The sequence below is a fragment of the Triturus cristatus genome, chromosome 2_2, assembly GCF_964204655.1.
Source record: "Triturus cristatus chromosome 2_2, aTriCri1.1, whole genome shotgun sequence".
NCBI lineage: Eukaryota > Metazoa > Chordata > Amphibia > Caudata > Salamandridae > Triturus > Triturus cristatus.
In genome coordinates, this window is record NC_140582.1 from 960,716,468 (window position 1) to 960,742,507 (window position 26,040).

Genomic DNA, 26,040 nt, shown 5'->3' on the forward strand with positions numbered 1-26,040 from the left:
CTGGGCCACCTTGTAGGTGGAGGCCAGGTTCAACCATTGCAGAGCAAAATCTAAACCATAATGGAATGGGTAGCTCCAACCACCCAGACACAGGTGAGAGCCTTTTTAGGCCTGACTGGGTATTATAGGAGGTTTGTTAAGGGATATGGATCTATAGTGACCCCCTTAAATGATCTTACCTCAAAGAAAATGCCAAAAAAGGTTCAGTGGACAGCTAGCTGTCAGAAGGCATTTGAAGACCTAAATCAGGCCATGTGCACTGCCCCCATCTTACAGAGTCCAGATTACACCAGAAAGTTCATTGTTCAAACAGAAGCTTCTGAGCTGGGTGTGGGAGCTGTACTGTCTCAACTGAATGATGAAGGTCAAGACCAGCCAGTAACTTTTATAATCAGAAGGCTGACCCCTAGACAGAAACGTTGGTCAACTATAGAGCGGGAGGCCTTTGATGTGCTGTGGGCCTTGAAGAAGCTGAGGCCATACTTGTTTGGCACTCACTTCATAGTTCAGACTGACCACAAGCCCCTCATATGGCTTAAACAGATGAAAGGTGAAAACCCAAAACCTTTAAGGTGGTCCATTTCCCTACAGGGGATGGACTATACAGTGGAACATAGACCTGGGACCCAACATGCCAATGCAGATGGACTCTCAAGGTATTTCCACTTAGAACACCAAGACTCAACTGGTCAAGGTTAGTTTAGTGTCCCTGCGTTTGCGGGGGGGGGGGGGGGGGGTGCACTTATGTCTGATGTTTACACTGGTTTCAGGCTATAGTCAGGCTGGGACCCTGCTAATCAGGGCCCCAGCCTCTCTGTTCTCTCTAAACAAAATGGAGTGCATATTAGATGCACTGGTGATTGGATACTGTGGTACCTTATGAGCCCCTAGTATATGGTACCTTTGGTACCAAGGGCATAGGTACTTCACAGGCCTACCAGGGGCTGAAGCATTTATTATGCCACCCCTGGGAAGCAGACTAAATCTCACACCACAGGCCTGCTACTGCAGCCTGGGTAAGGTAGTGCTAGCACTCCTCACTGAGATATAGATTCCCTATATCTCACCTTACACACACATATAAAGCTATCAGTCACCCCTAAGGCAGGACCGGTCAATCCTGAGGGCAGGGTGCTTGTTTTACAAGTGAGGGGGTGCCTCTGCCTGAGCAGGGCCCCTCTGCAGCCCTCAGAGTCTATTCTCTGTGGATGCGGTTAAACCATATACTCTTAAGTACATTATAACCTCGCGGTAAATACTAACTCTGGGATGGCTGCATCAAAACATGTCGTGTTTGGTGTCAAACGCTTTAGAATCATACCCCCACACCAGTAACTGGTGTGGGAGTATGATCCCACCCTTCTAGAGGGGTAGACATGTACCTACTGTGGAAACACGGTAGAATCCTGAAAGAGCCCTGGCATCAAAAAATGGATGCCACCAACACAGACACTGGGCTGCCCTCCTGCTGCTGACCAAATCTCGCAGTGGAGGAGGCCCAACAATAGGCATCCTGTCACAGGGAGGTGTAACCACCTCCCAGACAGGATTTAGTGTATTGGGGCTGGGTGGGTGCACTCCTAGAGTGCTTTGAAGTCCTGCACTGGAGGAGCAGTAGGCTCCTCTGTGCATATGCCAGCTCAAACCGGTTCACGGGCATACCTGCCCCTGCTCTGGTGCGAAACTGGACAAAGGGAAGTGGGTGTAGCCACCCACTCCCCTGACCCTCCCATAGGAGGGGTCATAGAGCTAGTCCCTCCCTTCCTTGTAGTATAAGTTAGGGAACCCTTGCCATTGCAAGTTAGATATCCCTGGATGACGCTCTGAAGAAGAATCCTGGACCTTTGACGTTCCACTACCTTTGGAAGACTGAAGAATCTCCCTTGGAGTCAAGGAGTGACCAAAACCAAAACTTTGAATCAATGGTCACAAACGTTCCCGCTCCCGCCGGAGTCCGAAGTCCCTACAGCCCCGAAAGTGGATTTCCTGACTTCTCAAAGGCCATCGTGAGTCCCCAGCAAAGCTGAGGCACGTGGACCCCACAAATGACGAGGAACAGCAATACCCAGGTGCCGTGCACTATTGTCGAGTGCAAACCCTTCACGACATTCTACGAACTTGTGCATTGGACCACGTGAGGTCCAAGCCTCCAGCAGGATTTCCACCGAAGATCAGAGGCCTACCCCGTCCAGAGTGACCGTGGGCTCCTGCGAAGGGAATTCTCACGAAGCGTCTTCTCGATCCCTTGCCCGTTGGCTTGTGGGTCCCCTGAAGACTTTTTCTATCAAACCAAAGGGCTCCCCTGGTTGCTCCAGGCCTGCCCGGACTTACCCTTGCTGGTTGAGTCCCTCAGACCTTGCTGGTCTGCACCGCTGACTTTCTTCACTTTCCACAAGACTTGCTGTTGCCAAGGCTTGTTGGCTCCAATCCGGTTGCCGACACCTCAGTAAGCTGCAGACTTCGTGAGACACTCCGAATCCAGCTCCTGGTCGTCGTCAACGCCTCCTGGACCTCGTGGCTGAAGAGTCAAGACACCCGTGATCACCTGAAATCACCTGACGACTGTGGGCATCCATCTTCCTGGCCCCGGGTCCCTGGCAAGTGACTTTGAACACTGTCTCCTCGGCTTTCAGGTCTTCTTTCTTCTGAATCCAGCCTTGGATTCCACCGGACACTTCTTCTGTCTTCACAAGCAGCAAGACTTCTTTGGCTCCCATTGAAAACTACGCCGCGACCCGACACCAAAAGTCCCCTATGCACCCGGATTCCCTGGGTGAGGTAACTCGTGCACTACGGTGCTCCTGTGTGTGTTGGCTGTCGAACTACTTACCCTGTAAGTGACTTGCTTGTAGACTCTCCCGAAGTACCCTACAACGTTAAAATTCCAACCGCGACTTGCTCCATTGAAGTCAACAGGGAACCCGCAGCTGTGTTCTCACACTGCACGCGCCTCCCATGGGTCCTTTACTTACCTGTCTTGGGTGGATTAGTGAGGCCCCAGTGATTCTGAAGGTCCTAGGCCTTGTCCCCTTGCAAGTCGATATTCCTAAACCTCTTTTTTAGTATATGGTTTGGTACGCCCCTAGGGCCCCAGCCATATTTGTGCTTAACTTGTTGTGAAACATTGATGTTTACATATGTTCCTGACTTCTAATCTGATAAAGAGATTAGTAGACTGTGTCTAGTAATAAATACATGTATATTTTATATATATACCTGTGTGGTGTCTTTTTGTTTGGTAATTCAAGAGCTTATAAGGTAAAACAAGCTGCTTTACATTCCTCTGAGACTTAGCCTGAAGGCTGCTCTCCACAGCTACCACTAGGATAGCTTTCTTTGAAAAGGTTGTCTTAAACCTATCTATCATAAGAGTCCAATTGGACTGGTGCCAGGCCAACTTCTCACAGTAGTTGCGTGTGTAGACTTAGGAATCAGTGAGTGGTTATGTAGTAACTGGTATTGGTGTGTCAATGGTTTCAAATATTATACTCTGTATTTTACAGTGAGTGATAAAAGGTTATACTAGTGTATGATGAGGTGTATCAGATTGTCACATGGATGATGTCATCAGTGATGTCATTTGAGATGTCATCAGTGATGTCACTAACCATGTCATGAATGATGCAATATGTGACATCATCAGCAGTGCATTGCGGGCGCGCGAGTTATAGTTAGCAGAACTAACTATAGCGGAGGAATTTCTATGGTTTTGTACGAGTGAAATGACCAGCTTACTATAATACCCCTGAAACCTATGGTTTTTTTCTGTGAATATCTAAGATTTTTTAAATGCTAATTTCTAAGTATAACGTCTCTGAAACCTATGTTTTTTTTCAGTGAATTTTTTTTTTTTTTTGAAATATTTGTATTGAGTTTTTGCAAACAAAAAGCAACACATCTTGGTATCAAGTTCCGCATGAAATCAGCCCATCGGTAGTGGAATACATCAGTACGGGCACATTTAATATACATAGACGCTCCGTCTGCATCATACATTCGTATCCATCCCATACTACGGGCAAACGATAGGTTGGCTATTCTTGGTCACTGAGTTCAGAGTCTGAGGCATCGTGCGGGGGTTCACATATATTTCCTCTATAAATATTCCACCCACCCCACACCTGGGTCCACTTTCTCGGGCAACCTCTATGCACATATACAGTTTTTTCAACCACCATTACAGAGTCCATGTCCTGGATCCATTGAGCGAGGGTAGGCGACTGCCCCGATCCCCATCGCTGGGCTATTTTGCGTTTCGCCAGCATGAGCCCCAGTGTCACCCAGAGCTGTGTCACTCTCTTGAGGTCTGTCTGTTCCCAGATATTGAGGAGACACCTCCGCGGCTCCGGGAGTGTCGGGACCTTGGTCACCTGGGAGAGTGTGTGCAGTACCCCCTTCCAATATAGCGCTATAACTGGGCATTCCCAGAGGGTGTGAAAAAGAGTTCCCTCCAGCCCACATTGCCTGAGACATTGTGGGGAGTCCGCCCGCCGCAGTTTAAATAAGAGTGTACGGGTGTAATATGTGCGGTGCAGAATTTTAAGTTGGACCAGCCTTAGTTTGGACGATATGCCCACCTCCTTAGGGGAGGAGAGCGCCGACTGCCACTCCGCTTCATCCAAGTCTCCCAGTTCTGCCTCCCATTTACTCTTAAGGGTCACAAAAGGGTCCGGTCGATTGTTTATCATTTTCCGGTAGGTTAGGGACGTCGCTCTTTGCGTTAGGTGTTCCGTGAGGAGCCGGTCTTCTAGTGGCGATGACTCCGGGAGCCGGGTCCCGGGTTGGATCACCGCCCGAAGTGCGTGACAGATTTGCAAGTACCGGAAACGTTCAGTGTCAGCCAAGTCGTAATCTGCTTGCAGTTGGGTGAAAGTGACCACCTCTCCCTTCTTCCAGAGGTCACCGACCCTGGAGATGCCAATTAGATCCCACTGGTGGAATCCTTTGGTGGTGCGTAGCACCCCTAGCTGTCTTGTCTCCCATAGAGGCGTAGCCTGGGTAATCCTTCCCGCCCATCCCATAGTCCGCTGTGCCGCAAACCATATCTGGAGGGTATGTGCTGTGGGCCCTGCCGGAACGCGACCTCTCTTGGGGTTGTAAAGTTCGCCCATGACCCCCTCGGCCCCCAGCAGTTGTCTATCCATACGATACGCCGGGTCGTCTCCAGGCATATGAAGCCACTGATTTATAACCATAAGTTGCGACCAGTAATACGTTCTCATGTCTGGGAGGGCTATACCTCCATCGTACCACCCACTGGTGAGCTTATGGAGTGCTATCCGCGACGCCCTATCCTCCCACAAGAGGCCGGTGATCTCCGCGTTGACGGCCGCGAAATACGTAGGCGCAACCGGGAAAGGAGTATTTTGAAGTACGTATAGGAATCTAGGGAGGGCCAACATTTTAAAAAGAGAGGCCCTCCCCAGCAGCGTCAGGGGCAGGGAGCGCCAGTGCTTGACGTCCTTGCGAAGCCTTTGTAGGGGCTTCGTTAGATTTTCAGCCACAAACTTGTCGTTGTCCGCAGTTACATAGATGCCGAGGTATTTGAATCCGTCCTCGACCACCCGAATATCGCATCCCCTCGGGAGCCGAGGCGGGGAGCCTCGGAGCGTATAGACAATGGATTTCTCCCAGTTGATCTCATATCCGGACCTCCTCCCGTACGACGCACAGATGTCTAGGAGGCAAGCGATTGAGCGCACCGGCGAGGCCAGGTACAGCAGAACGTCGTCCGCATATAGGGAAATACGATCTTCCCATCCCATCGTCCATTTAAGGGCCCCGGATCACCGGGTCCTGTCGCACCCACACCGCCAGCGGCTCCAGAGCCAGAGCAAAAAGGAGCGGCTAAAGAGGGCAGCCTTGTCGCGTCCCTCGGCCCAACGGAAAGGCGTCTGAGACGTGCCCGTTTACTACCACTTGTGCCAGTGGCTGGGTGTACAGAAGCCGGATCCAGGCGCAAATCTTGGGACCAAGACCCATGTGGCGAAGAACGGCAAAGAGAAATGGCCATTACACCCGGTCGAACGCCATCCGTGCGTCCCATGATAGGATTGCCGCATCCTCCTCTATCGAGGAACGGCACACGAGAATCCCGTGGAGACGCCGTATATTCAGAGCTGTATTTCGGTGACTCATAAATCCCGACTGGTCCGGGTGTATCAGGGTCGAGAGTTACGGCTGTCATCTTGTCGCCAGCACCTTAGCTAGAATCTTCGCCTCTGCGTTCAACAAAGAAATCGGGCGATAAGATGCGCACTCGTGCGCGGGTTTGTTAGGTTTCGGGATTGCCACTATCGTAGCCACTCTCTGATCTCGGGGCAGGATCCCGGTCGAGAGACTGTCCCTATACATGGCAAGTAAGTGCGGGACCACGAGGGAGGCGCTCTGCTTATAGAATTCAACCGGAATTCCGTTTGGCCCCATCGCCTTCCCGGCGCGAAGGGCCAGAATCGCCAGTGTGAGCTCCTCAGCCGTCAGGTCCGCCTCCAGGGCCTCAGCCCCAGATGGGGTCAGCCGTGGAATTGCGATGTCCCGAAGGAAGGCCTCGTTCTCTGCAACAGTAGAGGAGGCCTCAGGGGTATATATCGTTCTGTAGTGGGCCGCCAAGGCCCCCGCTATTTGCCGCGGCTCCGACGTATACTCCCCGGAATCCAGCCTAATCCGTGCCACCCACCGCGCCGCGCGCTCCCCCTTTTCAAGCCAGGCCAGTAGTTTACCTGCTTTGTCCCCCAGCTCATAAATCGTATGCTGAGTTGCCACCTGTTTAGCTCGTGCGGCCTCCCAAAGATGGGACCTATACTCCTGCTGCGCCATACGGACTCTATGTGCCGAATCGTCATCTGCTTGCGCTGCGTGGATTGCCTCCGCCTCACTTACCCCCCGCTCGAGCTCCAGCACCGCCTGCCGCTGGGTTTTCTTGTGATCAGCAATCATGGAGATTGCCTGTCCGCGAAGGACTGTTTTATAAGCCTCCCAGAGTGTCGTTGGGCTCCTCACGGAATCTTTATTTTCAGCTAAGTATTGTGTAGTCGTCGCTTTAAGGGCCTTGCTGATTTTAGGGATTTTGATATAACCGGGGTGAACTGGGAACACTGTGCGTTTACGTGGGTCAAAGGTTGCAAACGTAATGACCACCGGTGAGTGGTCCGAAATACCTCTGGGTAGGTGCGACACTTCAGTCATTCCCTTTAACCCCGTGGGTGATGTGAAAATGTAATCTATGCGGGAAAGAGTGTTGTGGGCCCCCGAATGAAATGTGTATTGCCTCTCCTCCTGCCTATAGGTTCTCCAGGTGTCAATGAGGCCCAGTGCTTCCGTGAATTTTCGCAGAATGGGGATGGCGCTGCCATGTTCCCTGTATGAAGACCTATCCAGAGTCGGGTCCATGGTTGCATTAAAGTCCCCGCCCATGATGAGCTCCCCTTGTGGTAGCGCCAGCAGGAACTCACCCAATGCCCTAAAAGTGGCCTGGTGAAGTGTCGGGGGGATGTATACTGTCACCAAATTGTACAACTTCCCTTCCCATTGGCAGGTCAGTGCCGCAAAGCGGCCATGCTCCTCCCTACGAGAGTCAACCAAAATCAGGGGATAACGTTTGTTGACTAATATGCCCACCCCTCGGGACCCCGTCGTGAACTCCGAATGTATCGCCATCTTGAACCCCCATCTGTCTAGCGCTTTCGTGGTTGTGCCCACTAAATGCGTTTCTTGCAGGAGTGCCACCGCCGGCCCTCTACGCTTGAGATATTGCAACACTAGCCCTCGTTTGATCTTGTCCCCTAATCTGTTCACGTTCCAGGACAGAACACTGAAAGAGGGACAGTGCTGCTGTGCCTGCCCGTCTCTTAAGCTAGCGGTGGCCCCCTGAGTTTCGCTTTGTGTTTCCGTCGTCATGGATGGATGTGGAAAGTGTGTACTGTCGTGTACCCCTCCTGTGGTCCCCCACATGCCTAGCCTGCCAAATACACCAATGAGTAGTTGCTAAACCTGAAACAAAACACAAACCAACATTACCAAACTGCCCCCGTTCCCCCACCCCCCTCCCTGCCTCCCTGCCCAGCGGATTTAGAACTACCCGCCACCCCAACTTAGCAGAGTGCTTAGTTCCCATAACTTGCTACTTGCGTATGGGGGGGAAGCCGCTCACAGCCCCGCCGACGATCTCCACACCATGTGTTTGTCCATTCAAGTAACCGACCGACTGTCCGGAGACAAAAAAATTCAGAGTCAACAATTCCCCTGCCAGTTCCGAGCCCCACCCGGTCGCCTGGTGCACTCCGGCACTAGGCCCCTCACCGTCGTCAAATTCGGTTGCTCCATCGCAGCCTCAGCTCCGCGGCGCGCCACCCTCCGCTCTTGACTCCTCAACCTCCAGGTTCTCGGGGGAGGCGGAATGGCTGCGAGGGGGTCGCCCCGCTCGGCCCTTCGTTCTCACCGGACGCCACCCCTCCAGCCACTCCGTGGCCTCTGTCGGCGTTGCAAAGAACCAAGTGCGCCCCTCCGCCTCCACTCGTAGCTTCGCCGGATATAACATCGCATATTTAAGTTCTCGAGTGCGGAGTTCCGCCTTGACCGCCAGGAAGTCTCTTCGTTGCCGCATCACTGTAGCGGTGTAGTCCGGATAGAGGGTAACTGTGCTGTTGTCCACCCACAGCGGGGGGGCGGTATGCGCCGCCTGGAGGATTGCGTCCCTGTCGCGGAAGTTGAAAATTCGGGCCAAGATCGGGCGCGGGGGGGCCCCAGGTCGAGGCCTCCCACCGGGCACCCGGTGCGCCCGTTCTACTGAGAAAAATTTTGAGAGCCCACGTGGCTGCAACTGTTCCGTGATGAGTTTTTCCACAAAGAGGTCCAACGCCGGGCCGCGTTCACTCTCCGGCACCCCAACGACACGCACGTTATTCCTCCTTGACCTGCCTTCCTGGTCATCCAGCTTGACTAGCAGCTGCTTTTGCACCAATTCCAGAGTTTGTATTCGCTTCTGATGCTCGGCCGCTTCGTGGGTGAGGGTTGCCGTGGTAGCCTCGACCTCGGTCAGTCTAGAATTAATTTTTGCGACGTCTGCTCGAAGAAGCGCAACGTCAGTGGAGATCGTGCCGATTGAGGCCTGCATCTGGGTCAACGTGTCCATGACATCCGCCAGGGTAAACTCTTTAGTCTTGTCAGGGGGGGAAGAGGTAGTCCGATCTTTCAGGAATGCAAATTTTTCCAGCTTCGCCTGTGCTCCCCCACGGTGGCCCTTTCCCCCCATGTTGTCTGGCGCAGGCTGTGTCAGTACCCCTTCTGCCAAGGCCCGGGGCGATCCGGGGATTGTCCGAAACGTGAACGGGGGGTCAGTAGATGTCGCCTTATGCCCCGGGGGCACAGATTTGCCACCTATCTGCCGCTCCCAGGGTCCAGTCGTCACCACTCGTTACTCCCCACACCACGCAGGTCTCGGGCCGTGTACCGGCTCCTTACCGGGTCAATCGTTGCTCAGTCTCCGCTGGCTCCCTCCGCGCCTCGCCATCAGCCTCCTCACGTCGCCCCGCAAGGCCCCACGGGGCCGCGGGGGAGGTCCAGATGCCCAGGCCACTCGCCTTTTGCCTTGAAAGAGGCGCCGTCGTGTCACCGACTCCACCGCCAGATGCCTCGATCGCGGAGTGAGGCTGGGGGAAGTCTCACTCCAGGCCCGTTGCCCTGCTTGCTCCTTCGTTTCGGGGCCTCCAGTCTCGGCGCTTCAATGCCGACGCCTCGGGGCCTTGGCCACGCCCCCTCCGACTGCTCCCGATCGGTGCAGCCACCACTCGAGGCCCCGGCTCCGCCGCCGCTTCCAGGCCGCGCGTCCATTGCAGGAAGCCTCAAGGTCAGTCACACCTCGCCGGGGCCCCGCCGCCCGTACGGAGTCCCGGGTGTGCAGGGGGTGAGTCGCTAGCTTTCTTGCCGGTGTCGGGCCAGGATTAGTACAGGATCGGTGCGGGTTTGGGCGCCCGGCTCCGGAGCCGCGCTAGAGTATTTGTATTTGTATGTGGATTTATTAAGCGCGATTGATGCCCGGGGGCGTCCAAGCGCTGAGGGACCGACAGATGTATAGGCAGAGGCGGGGATAGTTACCAGAATTATTGTGGGGAGTTGAAAAGAAGAGTCTTGAGCTGTTTCCGGAATGAGGTAAGATTAGAATTGGCTCTCAGATGAAGAGGAAGGGCGTTCCATAGCTTGGAAGCGTTATGGGTGAAGGTCCTACCACCTGCTCTGGCTCTTTTTATTCTTGGTGCGGTGGCCAGAAAAGTCTGGTTTGACCGTAGGTTTCTGCTTGGATGGTAGTGAGAGATTAGGTCGCGGGTGATGATTGGGCCTTTGTCCCAGAAAGCCAGGTGGGCAATACACAAGGCTTTGAAGTGGATTCTTTGGCGGACTGGCAGCCAGTGTAGACTGGTCAGACTAGCTCTGACGGATTGTCGGAGTGGGAGCTGGAGCAGTGTCCGAGCTGCACAGTTCTGTACTGTTTGAAGTCTCCGCAGTGTGTAGTCTGGTGCAGCGAGGTATAGGACGTTATTGAAGTCCAGGCGGGACTGGATCAGACCCTGGATGGCCACTTGTTTTGCCTCCATGGGTAAAAGATGAAGAATTTTTTTGAGCATTTTAAGAAGGCCAAAACAGGTGGCGGAAAGTTTGGTAGCTTGTGTGTCGAATGACAGGGATTTATCGAGCCACACCCCAAGACTCCTGATGTTGTCCTTGGGTGTTGGGGGGGTGCCCAGACAGGGTGGCCACAGGGAATTGAAGGAGCTAGGATTCGCGGGACCTAGAAGCATCAGCTCCGTCTTGTCCCCGTTTAGCTTGAGTGATGAGGAAGACATCCAGCTCTTTACTTCCTCAAGGCATTTACAGAGTCCCCCGCTCATGGGAATGTTGGCCTCATGTGCCAGTGAGACCACCAGTTGGGTGTCGTCCGCATAGGAGATGATCTTAACTCCATACGGACGAACAACCTCAGCCAGTGGCCTCATATAAATGTTAAATAGCGCCGGGCTTAAAGAGGAGCCTTGTGGGACCCCGCACCTTAAAGGTCTGCTGGTAGATACTGATTCACCGTCAATACCTGAAAGGATCTGTCTTTCAGGAAGGACTCGAACCATAGCCAAGCCTGGTGCTTGACGCCAACATTAGACAGACGGTTCAGCAGGATGTCATGGCTGACCGTGTCAAAGGCCGCGCTGAGGTCAAGGAGGATCACTGCCACTGATCCTCCTTGGTCCAAGATTTTTCTGGATTCCTCGGTGACCTTGAGGAGGGCGATCTCGGTTCCGTGCTTGGGTCGGAAGCCTGTCTGGGTGGGGTCTAGCAGTTGGTTGGTTTCTAGGAAGGTGACCAGAAGGCTGTTGATGTATTTCTCCAACACCTTGCTCAGCCAGGGAAGCAGGGAGATTGGCCGATAGTTGCTGAAGTCTAATGGGTCCAAACTGGGTTTCTTCAGCAGTGCTTTAACCATGGCCCGTTTCCATCCAGGAGGGACCGTGCCGGAGGAGATAGAGGCATTCAGGAGGTCCATTATGATGGGTAGGGTGACCTGAGATGCCGACATTATAATGTCTGGTGGGGCTGGGTCGTTGGGGGAGCCAGATTTGACTTTCCGGGCTACAGTTTCCAGAGATGCCAGATCTAGGGGGGGGAAGTGAGCTAGTGTAGTGGGAGTCTGTGAGGTAGGGTGTGCCAAGACTGTGTTAGTCGAGGCTGGAACGGAGGTGGCCAGGGGGGGAAAGGAGGCGTAGATTTTGTCAATTTTTGGGTGGAAAAAGGCTGCCACATTGTTGCAATGCTCTGTGGATGTGGTTACAGGTAGGCTGGGTGGTAGCTTGGAGAGATTTTTTACTATTAGGAAAATCTCCCTAGGTTTTGATTTGGCTGACATGATTTTGTTAGAAAAATATGCCGCTTGAGTGGCTTTGATTTCTTCTTTGTACTCTTTAAGTAGCGTTCGGTATTGGGTTTTTCCTATTGGAGAGAAGTCCAGACGCCATTTCCTTTCAGCTTTCCTGCGTAGGCGTTTCTTTGCCCTAAGGGCCTCTGAATACCATGGTGCCGATTTGTGGGAACGTTTTAGAGTGGTTTTTCTTTTGGGGAGAATGTTGTCAAGGGATTAGGTGATCCAGTCTTCATAGGTCTGGTCAGCTAGGCGTGGATCCTTATTATGGAGAGGAGGGTTGCTAGCGAGTTTGCTCATCCATTTGTCGACTGGAAGGCGGGACCAGGCTCTGGCTATTCGTACTGTGGGTTTAATGGTTGGGGGTTTGAGTGTGGTCCAGGTGAAGGGGACTAGTAAATGGTCAGTCCATGGAAGGGGGATTGGTAGGCTAGATGTAAGATCTGCGCAATTGCTGAACACAGGGTCCAGCAAATGGCCTTTGACGTGAGTGGAGGACCTAACGATTTGGGTTAGCTGCAGCGCTGCTAGGACATTTATCATCATAGTGGCTATGTGATCGGTTGTGGAGTCAAAGTGGCAGTTAAGATCCCCTAACAGGGTGAAGTTCGAGGAAGTGCTGACGCGTTCCGCCACAATCGAGGCGAGAAGATTGTGGAATTGTTTGGGAGGGCCTGGAGGGCGGTAAATTAGAGTACCTGTGAAGCAGGTGTTAGGGGAGAGTTCGAGGCAGAAGGCTAGGCTCTCGCAGTCAGGGATGGTCTCCGGAATTACTCGACAGAGGAATTGGTCTTTATAGATAATAGCTAGACCTCCTCCTCTGCCCTCAGGGCGGTCCTGCCGAATGATTTGGAAGCCGGGAGGGAGGGCTGTGATTACCGCGGGGTCCGAATCTGTGGCCAGCCAGGTTTCTGTTAGGAAGACAATGTCTGGCATACGTTCTTCCAGCAATAATGCGAACTCTGCCCTGTGTTTGGGCAGGGATCTGCAGTTGAGCAAGTAGTTCAGCGCGTTTTTTATAGCTAGCACTAAGGGGGCGTGGCCTCTAGAGGGCGTGCCCAATCAGGGCGAGGGGAGATAATTAGGCGGGATATGCGGCGATTTCGCCCTTCCCAGCGCTCGTTTTCAGCGTGGAAGGGTGCCTGCACACAGAGGATGTGTCCCAGGAGGGGTGAGTGAATTAAAATCCAAGTGACAAAAATACAGTATTTTAAGTTTTAAAAATAGTGAATAGTTCTGTCTCCTTCTACTCCCGGCTGCGCCTCAGGAGGGTCCAAGTTATCTCGGCCATCTTCCTCGGCTGCCTTCAGTGAATTTTAAAGGTTATTTAAATGCTAATTTTTAAGTGTAATAGTAGTTATACCTATTTTTTTTGTGCTGATTTTCTACAGTTTTGTAACTGTTTATTTATAAATATTTTATTCATTAAATAACATTATATATTTTTCTGAAAATTGCAAAAAAAAACTCCTGCTCCTGCGCATTCGCGACACATGCGCATTACGGTACGAGATGCTTGCGCGGTTGCGGGTCCCGCGTGACGTCATATACGTGCTGGGGCTCACTGGGTGCGCGACTATGTGTCTTTAATATACATATTAGGGCAAGAGATTATCTAAGATATTCATAAAAATAATATATTTGTACTTATAATAAACTTATATTATTTTTAAATATATTTTCGCGAAGTCGAGTGCGTGCATCCTGAGTGCAGAGAACCAGGTCAGCAGAGCTGCTGTAGAGCCAGAGAAACCAGGTCAGCAGAGCCGTTGTAGAGCCAGAGAACCAGGTCAGCAGAGCTGCTCTAGAGGCAGAGAACCAGGTCAGCAGAATTGCTTTAGAGCCAGAGAACCATGTCAGCAGAGCTCTTTAGAGGGAGAGAATCAGGTCAGCAGAGCTGTTTTAGAGCCAGAGAACCAGGTCAGCAAAGCTGCTTTAGAGCTAAAGAACCAGGTCCGCAGAGCTGCTCTAGAGGCAGAGAACCAGGTCAGCAGAACTGCTCTAGAGGCAGAGAACCAGGTCAGCAGAGCTGCTTTAGAGCCGGGGAACGAGGTCAGCAAGCTGCTCTAGAACCAGAGAACCAGGTCAGCAGAGCTGCTTTAGAGTCATAGAACCAGGTCAGCATAGCTGCTCTAGAGGCAGAGAACCAGATCAGAAGATCTGATTTAGAGGGAGAAAACCAGGTCAGCAGAGCTGCTTTAGAGTCAGAGAACCAGGTCAGCAGAGCTGCTCTAGAGCCAGAGAACCAGGTCAGCAGAGCTGCTTTAGAGCCAAGAGACCAGGTCAGCAGAGCTGCTCTAGAGCCAGAGAACCAGGTCAGCATAACTGCTTTAGAGCCATAGAACCAGGTCAGCAGAGCTGCTCTAGAGCCAGAGAAACCAGGTCAGCAGAGCTGCTTTAGAGGGAGAGAACCAGGTCAGCAGAGCTGCTCTAGAGCCAGAGAACCAGGCTAGCAGAGCTGCTTTAGAGCCAGAGAACCAGGTCAGCAGAGCTGCTCTAGCTGACACTGACTGACTGACACTGACTGACACTGATTTACTGAAACTGACTGACACTGATTGACTGACACTGACTGATTGACTGACACTGATTGACTGACACTGATTGACTGACACTGACTGACTGACACTGACTGACACTGATTGACTGACACTGATTGACTGACACTGACCGACTGACTGACACTGACTGACTGACACTGACACTAACTGACTGACACTGACTGACTGACACTGACTGACTACTCTCTACTACTCTGCTACTCACTCTCTACTACTCTCTACTACTCACTCTCTACTACTCACTCTCTACTATTCACTCTGTACTACTCACTCTCTACTACTCTACTTCTCACTCTCTACTACTCTACTACTCACTCTACCACTCTCTCTACTACTCACTCTCTACTACTCTACTACTCTCTACTACTCACTCTCTACTACTCACTCTCTATTACTCTCTACTACTCACTCTCTACTACTCACTCTACTACTCTCTACTACTCACTCTCTACTACTCATTCTCTATTACTCTCTACTACTCACTCGCTACTACTCTACTACTCACTCTCTACTACTCACTCTCTACTATTCTCTACTACTACTCTCTACTATTCACTCTACTACTCACTCTACCACTCTCTAATACTCAATCTACTACTCTCTACCACTCACTCTCTACTACTCACTCTCTACTACTCTCTCTCTACTACTCACTCTACCACTCTCTACTACTCACTCTCTACTATTCACTCTCTACTACTCACTCTCTACTACTCACTCTCTACTATTCACTCTCTACTACTCACTCTCTACTAACACTCTACTACTCGCTCTCTACTAATCGCTCTCCACTAATCTCTACTACTCGCTCTCTTCTACTCTCTACTGCTCACTCTCTACTACTCACTCTCTACTACTCTACTAATCTCTACTACTCACTCTCTATTACTCACTCTCTACTACTCTACTACTCTCTACTACTCTCAACTACTCACTCTCTACTATTCTCTACTACTCACTCCACTACTCTCTACCACTCACTCTCTACTACTCTACTACTTTCTCTCTACTACTCAATCTCTACTACTCTCTACTACTCACTCTCTACTACTCACTCTCTACTTCTCACTCTCTACTACTCGCTCTCAACTACTCTCTACTTCTCACTCTCTACTACTGTACTACTCTCTCTTACTCTCTCTACTTCTCACTCTCTTCTACTCTCTCTACTACTCACTCTCTACTACTCTCTACTACTCACTCTACTACACTCTCTACTACTTGCTCTCTACTACTCGCTCTCAACTACTCTCTAGTACTCACTCTTTACTACTCTCTACTACTCACTCTACTACTCTCTCTCTACTACTCACTCTCTACTACTCTCTACTACTCACTATCAACTACTCTCTCTCCACCACTCACTCTACTACTCACTCTCTACTACTCACACTCTACTACTCTCTACTACTCTCTACTTACTCTCTACTACTCACTCTACTACTCACTCTCTACTACTCACTCTCTACTACTCTCTACTACTCACTCTCTACTACTCTCTACGACTCACTCTTCTACTCTCTACTACGCACTCTCTACTACTCACTCACTACTACTCACTCTACTACTCTCTCCTACTCACTCACTGCTACTCTCTCTACTACTCTCTAGTGCTCACTCTCTACTCTCTATTACTCACTCTCTACTCTTTACCTCTCTCTACCTCTCTCTGTACTACTCTCTACCTCTCTACCTCTACCTCTCTAACTCTACACCTCTACCTCTCTCTACACGCACACATATGCACATATTTATATGCATATGCATTTATATATATGTATGTGTATGTATATATATATATACATACATACATATATAAACATATATATAATCTGCATAGCTATATAAATAAAAATATAAATGCATGCATACATATACATATATGCATGCATATGCATGTTATGTACATGAAAGTTTGAAAAACACTAATAAAAGCAAAGCTAAAAAGCCACCTAATTACAAACAGAATTGCTTTAACTTAAACGAGGGCGAGACCTATTGCATTTTCAATGCTTGTTTACTTTGCTTCCTTCAAGAAGGCATTCAGATGTGTCACACATTTGCCATAAATTCTGAATGGTAGCACTCTAGTTGCTCATTAGATCACTGTAGTAAAGCTACTGCTCACCAGGGAAGTCTGCTGCTGGTATTCAAAGTGCATGTTTCAGTCTGCATGTCAGAATGTTTGTACGAAATAGAAGAGGATTTGAGAAGTCAAAATGTGCCCTAATTTTTCTTTCTGCAGCACTAATCATAATTTCTATGGCAAAATGAACACTCTCATTTTGTTCCTTTGCAAATTAAATGTTTTAAGTGTTACCACTGTTTTCCAATCAAGATGGCTTCAGGTGTTCCATTTTGTCATAAGTAAGACTGTTAGCACTCTAGTTGTTCTTTGGAACACTCTGGGAAGCTGCAGTAGAACACAAAGGATTCAACTGACAGTCTGTGCCCTTGTTGGATGTACATGTTTTACTGATAATGTCAGACTTCATTCTCACATGACTGAGAAAGATAATGTGAATTTACTGAAAATATGCTCTCAGTTTAGCTTATAGATCACCTTCCAAACCTCTGTGGGAAAACATGAGAAAATAGTTCTCTCTCAAACATGATTCATGATATCTCAGCAGAAGGCTTTTTCACATGGTAAATTCACCTTAGAACATACTACAATTCCTAAAATGAGTATGGTACCATCAAAAAGTGATTTATACTGTAACTAAAGTCTTAAAACCTTCTATTAACTGCAATGCTTTTTAATGAGGTGCTATCATGTATATTGATCCCAAGATGGCTGCCAACACTTCTTGGATGAAGTGCTGACAGCCAATCAGATCTCACGATGAGATGTGTGGTTAGGATCCGCCCAGATATATATGTGATTTTACTTTTGATTTTCTCAGGAACTACTGAACGGATTTACACCATTTCAGCAAAAGGCACGACTCTGAACCAAGGTCTACCTTTCTGCCAAATTTGGTGTAATTCCGTTCAGCAGTTCGGGCTGTAGCTGTGACTAAAGGTCCCTATGGAAAATTGCATGGGGAAAACACGTTTTGGGACCCCCATTTTTTCTCAGCCCCTGCTTGACGTATCACCCCGAGACTTTAGGATAGGAGCAGACCGGAGCAGGCCACGAGTTTTGAAAATTTCACGAAGATTCGTCAACCGGCGCCAAAGTTATTCTAAATAGAATGTTGCAGATTTCGTATGGATAATAGGTCCTAACTATAACTATCTACTGGTGACCTCCAGTAGTATATATATATATATATATATATATATATATATATTTACACAGAAAAAACCATAGGTTTCAGGCACGTTATAGTTAGGAATTAGCATTTAAAAAACCTCAGAAATTCACTGAAAAAACCATAGGTTTCAGGGGTGTTATAGTTAGCTGGACTTTTCACTTGCACAAAACCATTGAAATTCCCCCGTTCTAGTTAGTTCAGCTAACTATAACTCGCGCGCCCGCAATGCACTGCAAATGACATCAGTGATGTCATTTGAGATGTCATCAGTGATGTCATGAGTGATGTCACTGACCATGTCATGAGTGATGTAATATGTGACGTCATCAGCAGTGCATTGTGGGCGCGCGAGTTATAGTTAGCTGAACTAACTATAACGGGGGAATTTCAATGGTTTTGTACAAGTGAAAAGTCCAGCTAACTATAACACCCCTGAAACCTATGGTTTTTTCAGTGAATTTCTGAGGTTTTTTAAATGCTAATTCCTAACTATAACGTGCCTGAAACCTATGGTTTTTTCTGTGAATTTCAAAGGTTTTTTAAATGCTAATTTCTAACTATGCCTACAGAGATAGGACATGTGAAGAAAGAAGAAAAAATGCACAGAAAGAAAAAAAAGAATTGCAGAAAGAAGCAACAGAATTCCTCAAAGACGAAGAAAAGTGCAGGAAGAAGGATAACGTGCTGAAAGAACAAAAAGAAGAGCAGAAAGAAGCCTTGTTGCAAAATCATCCTGTACCCTCAACTTTTTCAGACGGATACTGGTGGTAACTGAGTCTGACTAACCAGTCCTAGAGCCAGTGCTATGTTAAAAGACACTTAGAATACAGTGAAAACACCTAAATACACTAGGGAACATTATGCGTTGGGGTCCCCCTGTGATTAGCATGACCTCCTCTGTAAGCCCCTAGTATATAATAGGGCAGGGGGATTAAAACTACCTCTTAAAACAGGCCACAGGGCGTTTTTGCACACGTTAACTCAGGCCCTGTCCCCTCCTTTCACCACTGTGTAAACACGACCTGTGTCCGTTTTTAGTTGGGAGATTAAGTTCATTTGAATCCTGAGGGTCCCTAGGGTCCAACTAGCCCACTAGGTACCTCCAGTAAGTGCCACAGAGCTGCGTTGCAGAGAGGTGTAAAAAGTGGCACGGCCTGGACCACCTCTCTGCAATGCAGCTCAGTGGTGCTTACTGGAAGCACTTGGAGGGCTAGTTAGCCCCCAGGGGCCCTCAGTATTGAAGGGAAATTATATCCCCAATTTAAAACGTGCCATAGTGCGTGTTTGCACACGTCACCTCGGGCCCCGTCCCCTCCCTTCACCACTGTGTAAACGCGCCCTGTGGCTGTTCTAAGTTGAGAGATTAAGTCCCCTTGAATCCTAAGGGTCCCTAGGGTCAAACTAGACCACTAGGTACCTCCAGTAAGCGCCACAGAGCTGCGTTGCAGAGAGGTGTAAAAAGGGGCTTGGCCTCAGAACACCTGTCTGCAGCGCAGCTCCCTGGCGCATACTGGAGATGCCTGTTGGGCTAGTTGGCCCTCAGGGACCCTCAGTATTGAAGAGGAATTAATTCCCCAACTTACAATTCGCCAGGGGGCGTGTTTGCAGAGTGCTGCAAAGAGAGGGCGTGGCCTCCGGCACAATGCCAGTCTTTTATATATTTTAATTTTTTAAGAAGGGGGGCTGGGTGGTTCCCCTTCTTATTCTAATTTATTGGCCCTGATGACCCCATCCCCTAGGGCCTGTCTCCTAATTATATTTTTTTGACCCCAATCCCCAGGGCCGGGCACTGTTTTTTATTATTTAAAAAAAATATATAATTATAGGCACACCTAGGACACGCTGGACAAACCGTACGTACCTATCACCATGACGATTTGAGTGATATTCATTAAAAGGCGACTATGCATACAATGAATCCACGTGGAATGTATTTACACCACTAGTGAAGCTCTGACATGTCTGATGCCCTACCGTGCCTAATCCCGGTAGACACCCTTGTCGTTTATTTATACAAACATGGGTAGCTATTGACGGGCACATTTAATACACATGCACACCAAGCCATTCAAAGGGGATTCGACAAAAATTCGACCAAAACTATGCAAGAAACCCCCCTCACGGTTAATAAAACACACATCCACTGCCGGATGTGTAATACTTTTTATTTTACTCTCTGGAAAGGGGACGAACATCACTTGAGAGTCACAGCGCGCTTCTGGCAGAGCCCAATGCTGTGTTACACCCACCATTGCCTGCTGAGTGCCACACACCTCTGTGTTGTATTCCACTAGCTAGTGCATATGCTATGACACTCTCTAGCCCATGTGCACTGTAACACCACCCCGTGAATATGTCATGCCACACTTGTCTTCGCACGGGTTATATTGCCCCATCTAACGTGCCTTCCTCGATGCCTATGTTATAACGCACAGTGCTATGCCATACATATTACAATCTGGGATCCATATCTTTGTCACAGTGCATATGCAACGTTACACTCCCCAGCACATATTTTATATTACAACTTTAGAGACTAGTTAGGTTACACAACACTGCCCTGTGCATATTACACTCCAAGGCGCATATCGCATAGCACGCGCTAGTGCCTGTGCTATCTCGCGCTCTCCAATGAATCTGTCATTGCGCACAATGTATTGCATATTATATTTCACGCCCCGGTTCATCTTATATCACACTTTTTGGTGCATAGTTTATACCATATACTATATCTAGTTTTCATTTTCAATCGTGCTCTCAGGACTATGTTCTATATAACACTGCGTCCACCTACCCTTTTTCACGGGCATTCCATTTTGCGATGGGGGGTGGAGGGTCAGGGGGTGTTTCTGCCAAGTGAGCCTGGAGTCACAGTCACAAGCGTCCTCTTCTTCCTGAATAAAAGTGAGATTATTCTGCATACTTGTTCATATTTTAAGTAGTTCGCACAGACACACATTTTAAAAACAATAAAGTTCCTAATACCCACCTTCTATGAACAGTTAGCTTGCTGCCCCATCCACCTCCTCCCTATCCTCTGTTGTCTGAATCCATGGACTAGCCTTCTCCCTCCTGCCATGCATGGTCTGATGTGCTGCCACTGCCCTCCATCTAGCATGATGTACCAGTCCACTCCTCCTGCCCTCCATTGCCCAATTCTATGGCCCATCATTGACCTCCTGCTTAGCCTCTGTGCTTAGCTTGCTGTCCCTATTCTCCTTCCCCCTGCCCTCCGATGTCTTTGTGCATGCCCCTGCTCCATCCTTTTTGCCCACCATGTCCCATGGACCTGCCACTCCTATCTACTCTGAGTGTTCTGTTGAGCTGCCACTCCCCTCCCACCTGCCTAGCATTGTCAGATGACTGTAACCTGTCCCTGCCACCTCCACCCTGCCTGTCCACATGCCATGCCCCTATCCTCTTCTTCCTGTCCTCCATGGTCCATTCTACTGCCACACCCTTCTGCCCTCCCTGGTCTGTCGTGCTGCAACTGCTCCTCCAGCCTGCCCCGCGTGGTCTGTTGTGAGGCCCCTTCCCCTGAACTCTCTTGTCTGTGCCCAGGTCCTGACCTTCCCTTCTATCCTCCATGGTCCTTTGTGCATGCCCCTGCACCCTCCGTCTTGCCCATCATAGCCATTGTGCTGCCACTAACCCTCCTGCTTGCCATGCATGGTCTTCTGTGCTGCCACGGCCCCTCCCACCTTCCCTGTGTGGTCAGCTAGCTGCCCCTGACCCCCTCCCACCTTCCCTCCATGGTCTGTCTGTATGGCATCATAGTCTCATTGTTGCTCTCCATGGTGTGTCTTGCTTCTAGTGCCCATCCTGCCTGACCTCCATGTTCATCTTGCTGCTCCTGCCTTGCCCCATTGCCCCCAGCCCTCTGTTTCCATGTGCAGACCCCTATTCCCTCCCTCCTGGCTTGTCTGTTCCATTGTAATGCCCCTGATCCATCCCTCCTGCCCTTTATGGTCTGTTATGCTGCAGCTTTCTCTCCTGTCTGTCCATTATGGTCAGCTAGCTACCATTGCCTCTTTCCCCTCTGTTCTCTGTTGTCCATGTGCATGGTCCTGTCCCCTCCCTATTGCTTTCTATGAATTGTTGTGCTGCACTCCCATCTCGCATGCCCTGTGCGGTGTATTGTGCTGCTGCAAACCCCGATGCCTGCCCTGTAGGGTCAGTTTGGTGCACCACTCCATGTCTCTCCTGTCCTCTGTTATCCGAGTCCATGTCCCTACCCCAATTCCTCCTGCCTTCCATGATCCAATGTACCATACTTGCGAACATTTTGAACTTGGTAAGAGGGAGTTTTTGAAAACAAACTGGGGTATTGATTTTCCCCTTTGAGTTACATTGAAAAAGAGGAGTTTGTAGACAGGAGACAGATCAAATAAAGTCCATTTGAGCTTAAAAACTTTGGACGTTTCCTTGCTGAATCGGGTCTGTTGGCATGTATGGTTGTACTACCACTGCGTCTTCCTTCTGCCCACAATGGTCTATTATATTGCCACTGCCTCTCTTGCCAGTCCTGTATTGTTTGTTTGTTGCCCCTGCCCCCTTTCCACTGCCCTCCATAGTCTGTTGTGCTGCCACTGCCCTTCCTGCCTGCCCAGTGTGGTCAAATTGTTGCCTCTGCACCCTCCTACCTGCCTTCAATTTTCAGAGTCTGTGCCCCTGGCCTCTCAACGGTATCCTAATGAACAACTAGATTGCTAACATTCTATATTTATTACAAAAGTGTGGAACGCCTGACGTCATCTTGATGTAATCAAAACTGTAATACCTAGAGCATTTCCTTTAGAAATTAGATATATGAGAGGGTCTTATTTGCATCAAAATTACGGTTAGTGCTCTAAAAAACGAAAATGAGGACATATTTTCTGAGTTTTCAAATAGCGACAAAGCACTTTTAAATTATTTGTTATCTTTAGTTTTTTTATCCAGTTGACCACTTCATTAAATGTTGCACTTAGGGGAGAGGATGTGGTGTTACTGCCAGAGCTGCAGACCTTGCAACAGGGGAACCAGGTTGGAGTTTCTGCTTCAGCTTGACATTCTGTGATTCTAGTCAAATCACTTAATCTCCCTATGTCTACAACTAAAATTAATTTGTTCTTGTGTGATGTAACCAATGCTCATGTAAAGCACTCCAATACCTGACAAGTTTGCACTATATAAAACTGCAAAAACACAACAAATAAAAAGTGTTTTGCACATTTCTGTCATTGGGCTACATGTGGGCTACATCTGGGTGATATTTGTGCTGCATTTGGGCTCTTTTGTCTCTGGTGGCCATCTTGAGAGATTTATTTGTTATGAAGTTTCCTAATTTCCTCATTTACTGCAGTCTCCTCTATAGGAAATGCTTTCAGTTTTTTACTTTGATTCCATCAAGAAGGTATTCAGATATGTCACACATTTGCCATAAATTCTGAATGTTAGCACTCTAGTGGCTCATTAGATCACTGTAGTAAAGCTACTGCTCACCACGGAAGTCTGCTGCTGGTATTAAAAGTGCATGTTTCAGTCTGCATGTCAGAATTTTTTCATGAAATAGAAGAGGATTTGAGAAGTCATTCAAAATGTGCCCTAATTTTTCTTTCTTCAGTACTAATCATAATTTCTATGGCAAAATGAACCCCCTTATGTTGTTCCTTTGCAAATTAAATGTTTTAAGTGTTACCACTTTATTCCAATCAAGATGGCTTCAGGTGTGCCATACTTTTGTCATAAGTAAGACTGTTAGCGCTCTAGTTGTTCTTTAGAACACTCTGGGAAGCTGCAGTAGAACACAAAGGAATCAAATGACAGTCTCTTCCCTTGTTGGATGTACATGTTTTACTGAGAATGTCAGACTTCATTCTCACATGACTGAGAAAGATAATGTGAATTTACAGAAAATATGCTCTATAGATCACTTTCCAAACCTCTGTGGGAAACGCATGAGAAAATAGTTTTCTCTCAAACATGATTCATGATTTGCCAGCAGAAGGCTTTTTCACATGGTAAAATCACCTTAGAACACACCAAAATTCCTAAAATTAGTATGGAACCATCAACAAATGATTTATAATGTAACTAAAGTCTTAAAACCTTCTATTAACTGCAATGCTTTTTAATGAGGTGCTATCATGTAAATTGATCCCAAGATGGCTGCCAACACTTCTTGGATGAAGTGCTGACAGCCAATCAGATCTCACGATGAGATGTGTGGTTAGGCTCCGCCCAGATATATATGTGATTTTACTTTGATTTTCTCAGGAACTACCGAACGGATTTACACCATTTAACTAAAAGGCACGACTCTGAACCAAGGGCTACCTTTTTGCCAAATTTGGTGTATTTCCGTTCAGCAGTTCGGGCTGTAGCTGCGACTAAAGGTTCCTATGGAACATTGCATGGGGAAAACACGTTTTGGGACCCCCCCTTTTTCCTCGGCCCCCGCTTGACGAATCACCCCGAGACTTTCAGGATAGGAGCGGACCGGAGCTGGCCAAAAGTTTTGAAAATTTCACGAAGATTCGTCAACCAGAGCCAAAGTTATTGGGAATAGATTGTTGCGGATTTCCTATGGAAAATAGGTCCTAACTATAACTACCTACTGGCGAAATAAACAATATTATATGATTAAAAACCAATGTTTTCAAACACTAAAAATATAGAAATTCCATTAAAAAAACCAAAGGTTGAAGATAAATTATAGTTGGGAAATCTTTATTTATTATTTCTATAGAAAACCAACCTAAACTACACAAACCTTAGAAATTACAAAGTTATGATTTGTAATTTGTAATGCCACAACCAAAACTTTCTGCAACTCGCGCACCTTCGAACAGACTGTTGTAAACTCGCTAGACTACTGAGTTGACGTCTTTAGGGCTGCAGTAACTTTAGAAGTGTAGTCTGTGTATCTTCCTAAACCCATCCTTAAATTGTCCTAAGCTTCTCTCATTTAGTAGCAAGTATTCTTCAAAAAAAGCTCCTGGCAAACTACTGTTACTCTGTGAGGTAAAGGTATTACCCCTGGCCGGTTTTCGAGTCTGGTTTTAGCAGCCACCTCAGCATGAGGGAAGTGTGATTCTGAGCTGTGTTCTCTGCAGCATCACAGTGGATATTGTCTAAGCAATTTCTTGAAAACAGATGCAAAAACCCGTCTTGCGCCCCTGAAAAGTTGTTCACAGTATCAATATAAGGTCCTTTCTATTAATAGTGTTAACATGTACCATCTGTTGTTTTTCTTCACTTTCCAGGCCTCAAGTTAATGTTGTTGCTAAGCCTAGCGAAGACCAGGCGCAAGAAACAAAGCGTCCTGAATGGTTTACGAAATACTTTTCATTCTAAGAATGATTGATTCTGTACCTGCTTGGATGAAGAAACATAAGAAGAATGTATGTTTGGAAGCTCTAAATGGTTCTCGATTGAAAACGGACGTGTCCTTAAAATGAAATAATTAAACTAGATGCCTTTTATAAAGGCTAAGCGGTCCTAAATTTGCACTTCTACAACCTTGGTATGCTACATTTGTATCTCAGGAATATATTTTGGTCAGAATATCATGTGACGAATGAATGTGAAGAATTCATTCAAGCAACACAGCAGTTATAGTTTGCAGTATCCTTTCATGTAATAATTTCTGTCGCTGAACAATGTAATCATTGCACAGAACTGTGCTAATGTGGCATGTGTTTCGAGTTCATCTGATGCTATAGCTAAAATTGCTTTACTGATGGATATTGTAATAAAATGGTTTAAAGGACTGAATTCCACGAGTATTCTTGTATTTCAAATTCATTGGCTATTGGAGTTTAGAAAGCACAGTTATTTGATGCATTCTTTCTGTGATCTCTGTGGAAGCTTCTCTGGGCAAGACTGAGTGGATGTTACCTTACTGAGGTGCAAATAATTTCACAGGCCACAAATGATACAAATGATTCAAAGGACAACCACAGAAGAAAGCTTCCTTTGTTAATTGTTAAAGAAACGTTTTCCCCTAATTCCCAATTTTTATCCCCCCCTCCATTGGGCGGGCGTTAGGATACACATTGACAGTTTGCCACCCTTTTTATGGCGCCTCCTAAGGGCAACTATGCCTCTACGCCCGCGTTTGTAATATGGTGCAGTAATTCCCTAATTTGCATCGGAACACTCCTCCAAGCAAATGAGGGAATGCCCTCTCAAGATAGCACTGGCACACATGTAAAAGAGGCAGCACAAGCATCTGTGCCCTCTTCTGTAATTCCGTAGTGCCTCCAGGGTGTGAAGATCTGGTGCACACATCTGTTGCACCCCTGGGGCACTACGTGTAATACGGCCCATGGTA

The 26,040-nt window shown here is 48.1% G+C and overlaps 1 protein-coding gene across 4 annotated transcripts in view; it reads left to right on the forward strand.

Moving 5' to 3' along the window:
* Nucleotides 1–25,479, forward strand: part of FAM184B (family with sequence similarity 184 member B) — a 496,675-nt gene extending 471,196 nt beyond the window's left edge. For all 4 annotated transcript variants that reach the window (XM_085642369.1, XM_085642370.1, XM_085642368.1 and 1 more), the window contains one exon: nucleotides 24,971–25,479. In XM_085642369.1, coding sequence (XP_085498495.1) covers nucleotides 24,971–25,061 — 91 coding nt within the window. In that variant the 3' untranslated portion in view covers nucleotides 25,062–25,479. The remainder of the gene's footprint in view (nucleotides 1–24,970) is intronic.
* Nucleotides 25,480–26,040: the final 561 nt, after the last annotated feature.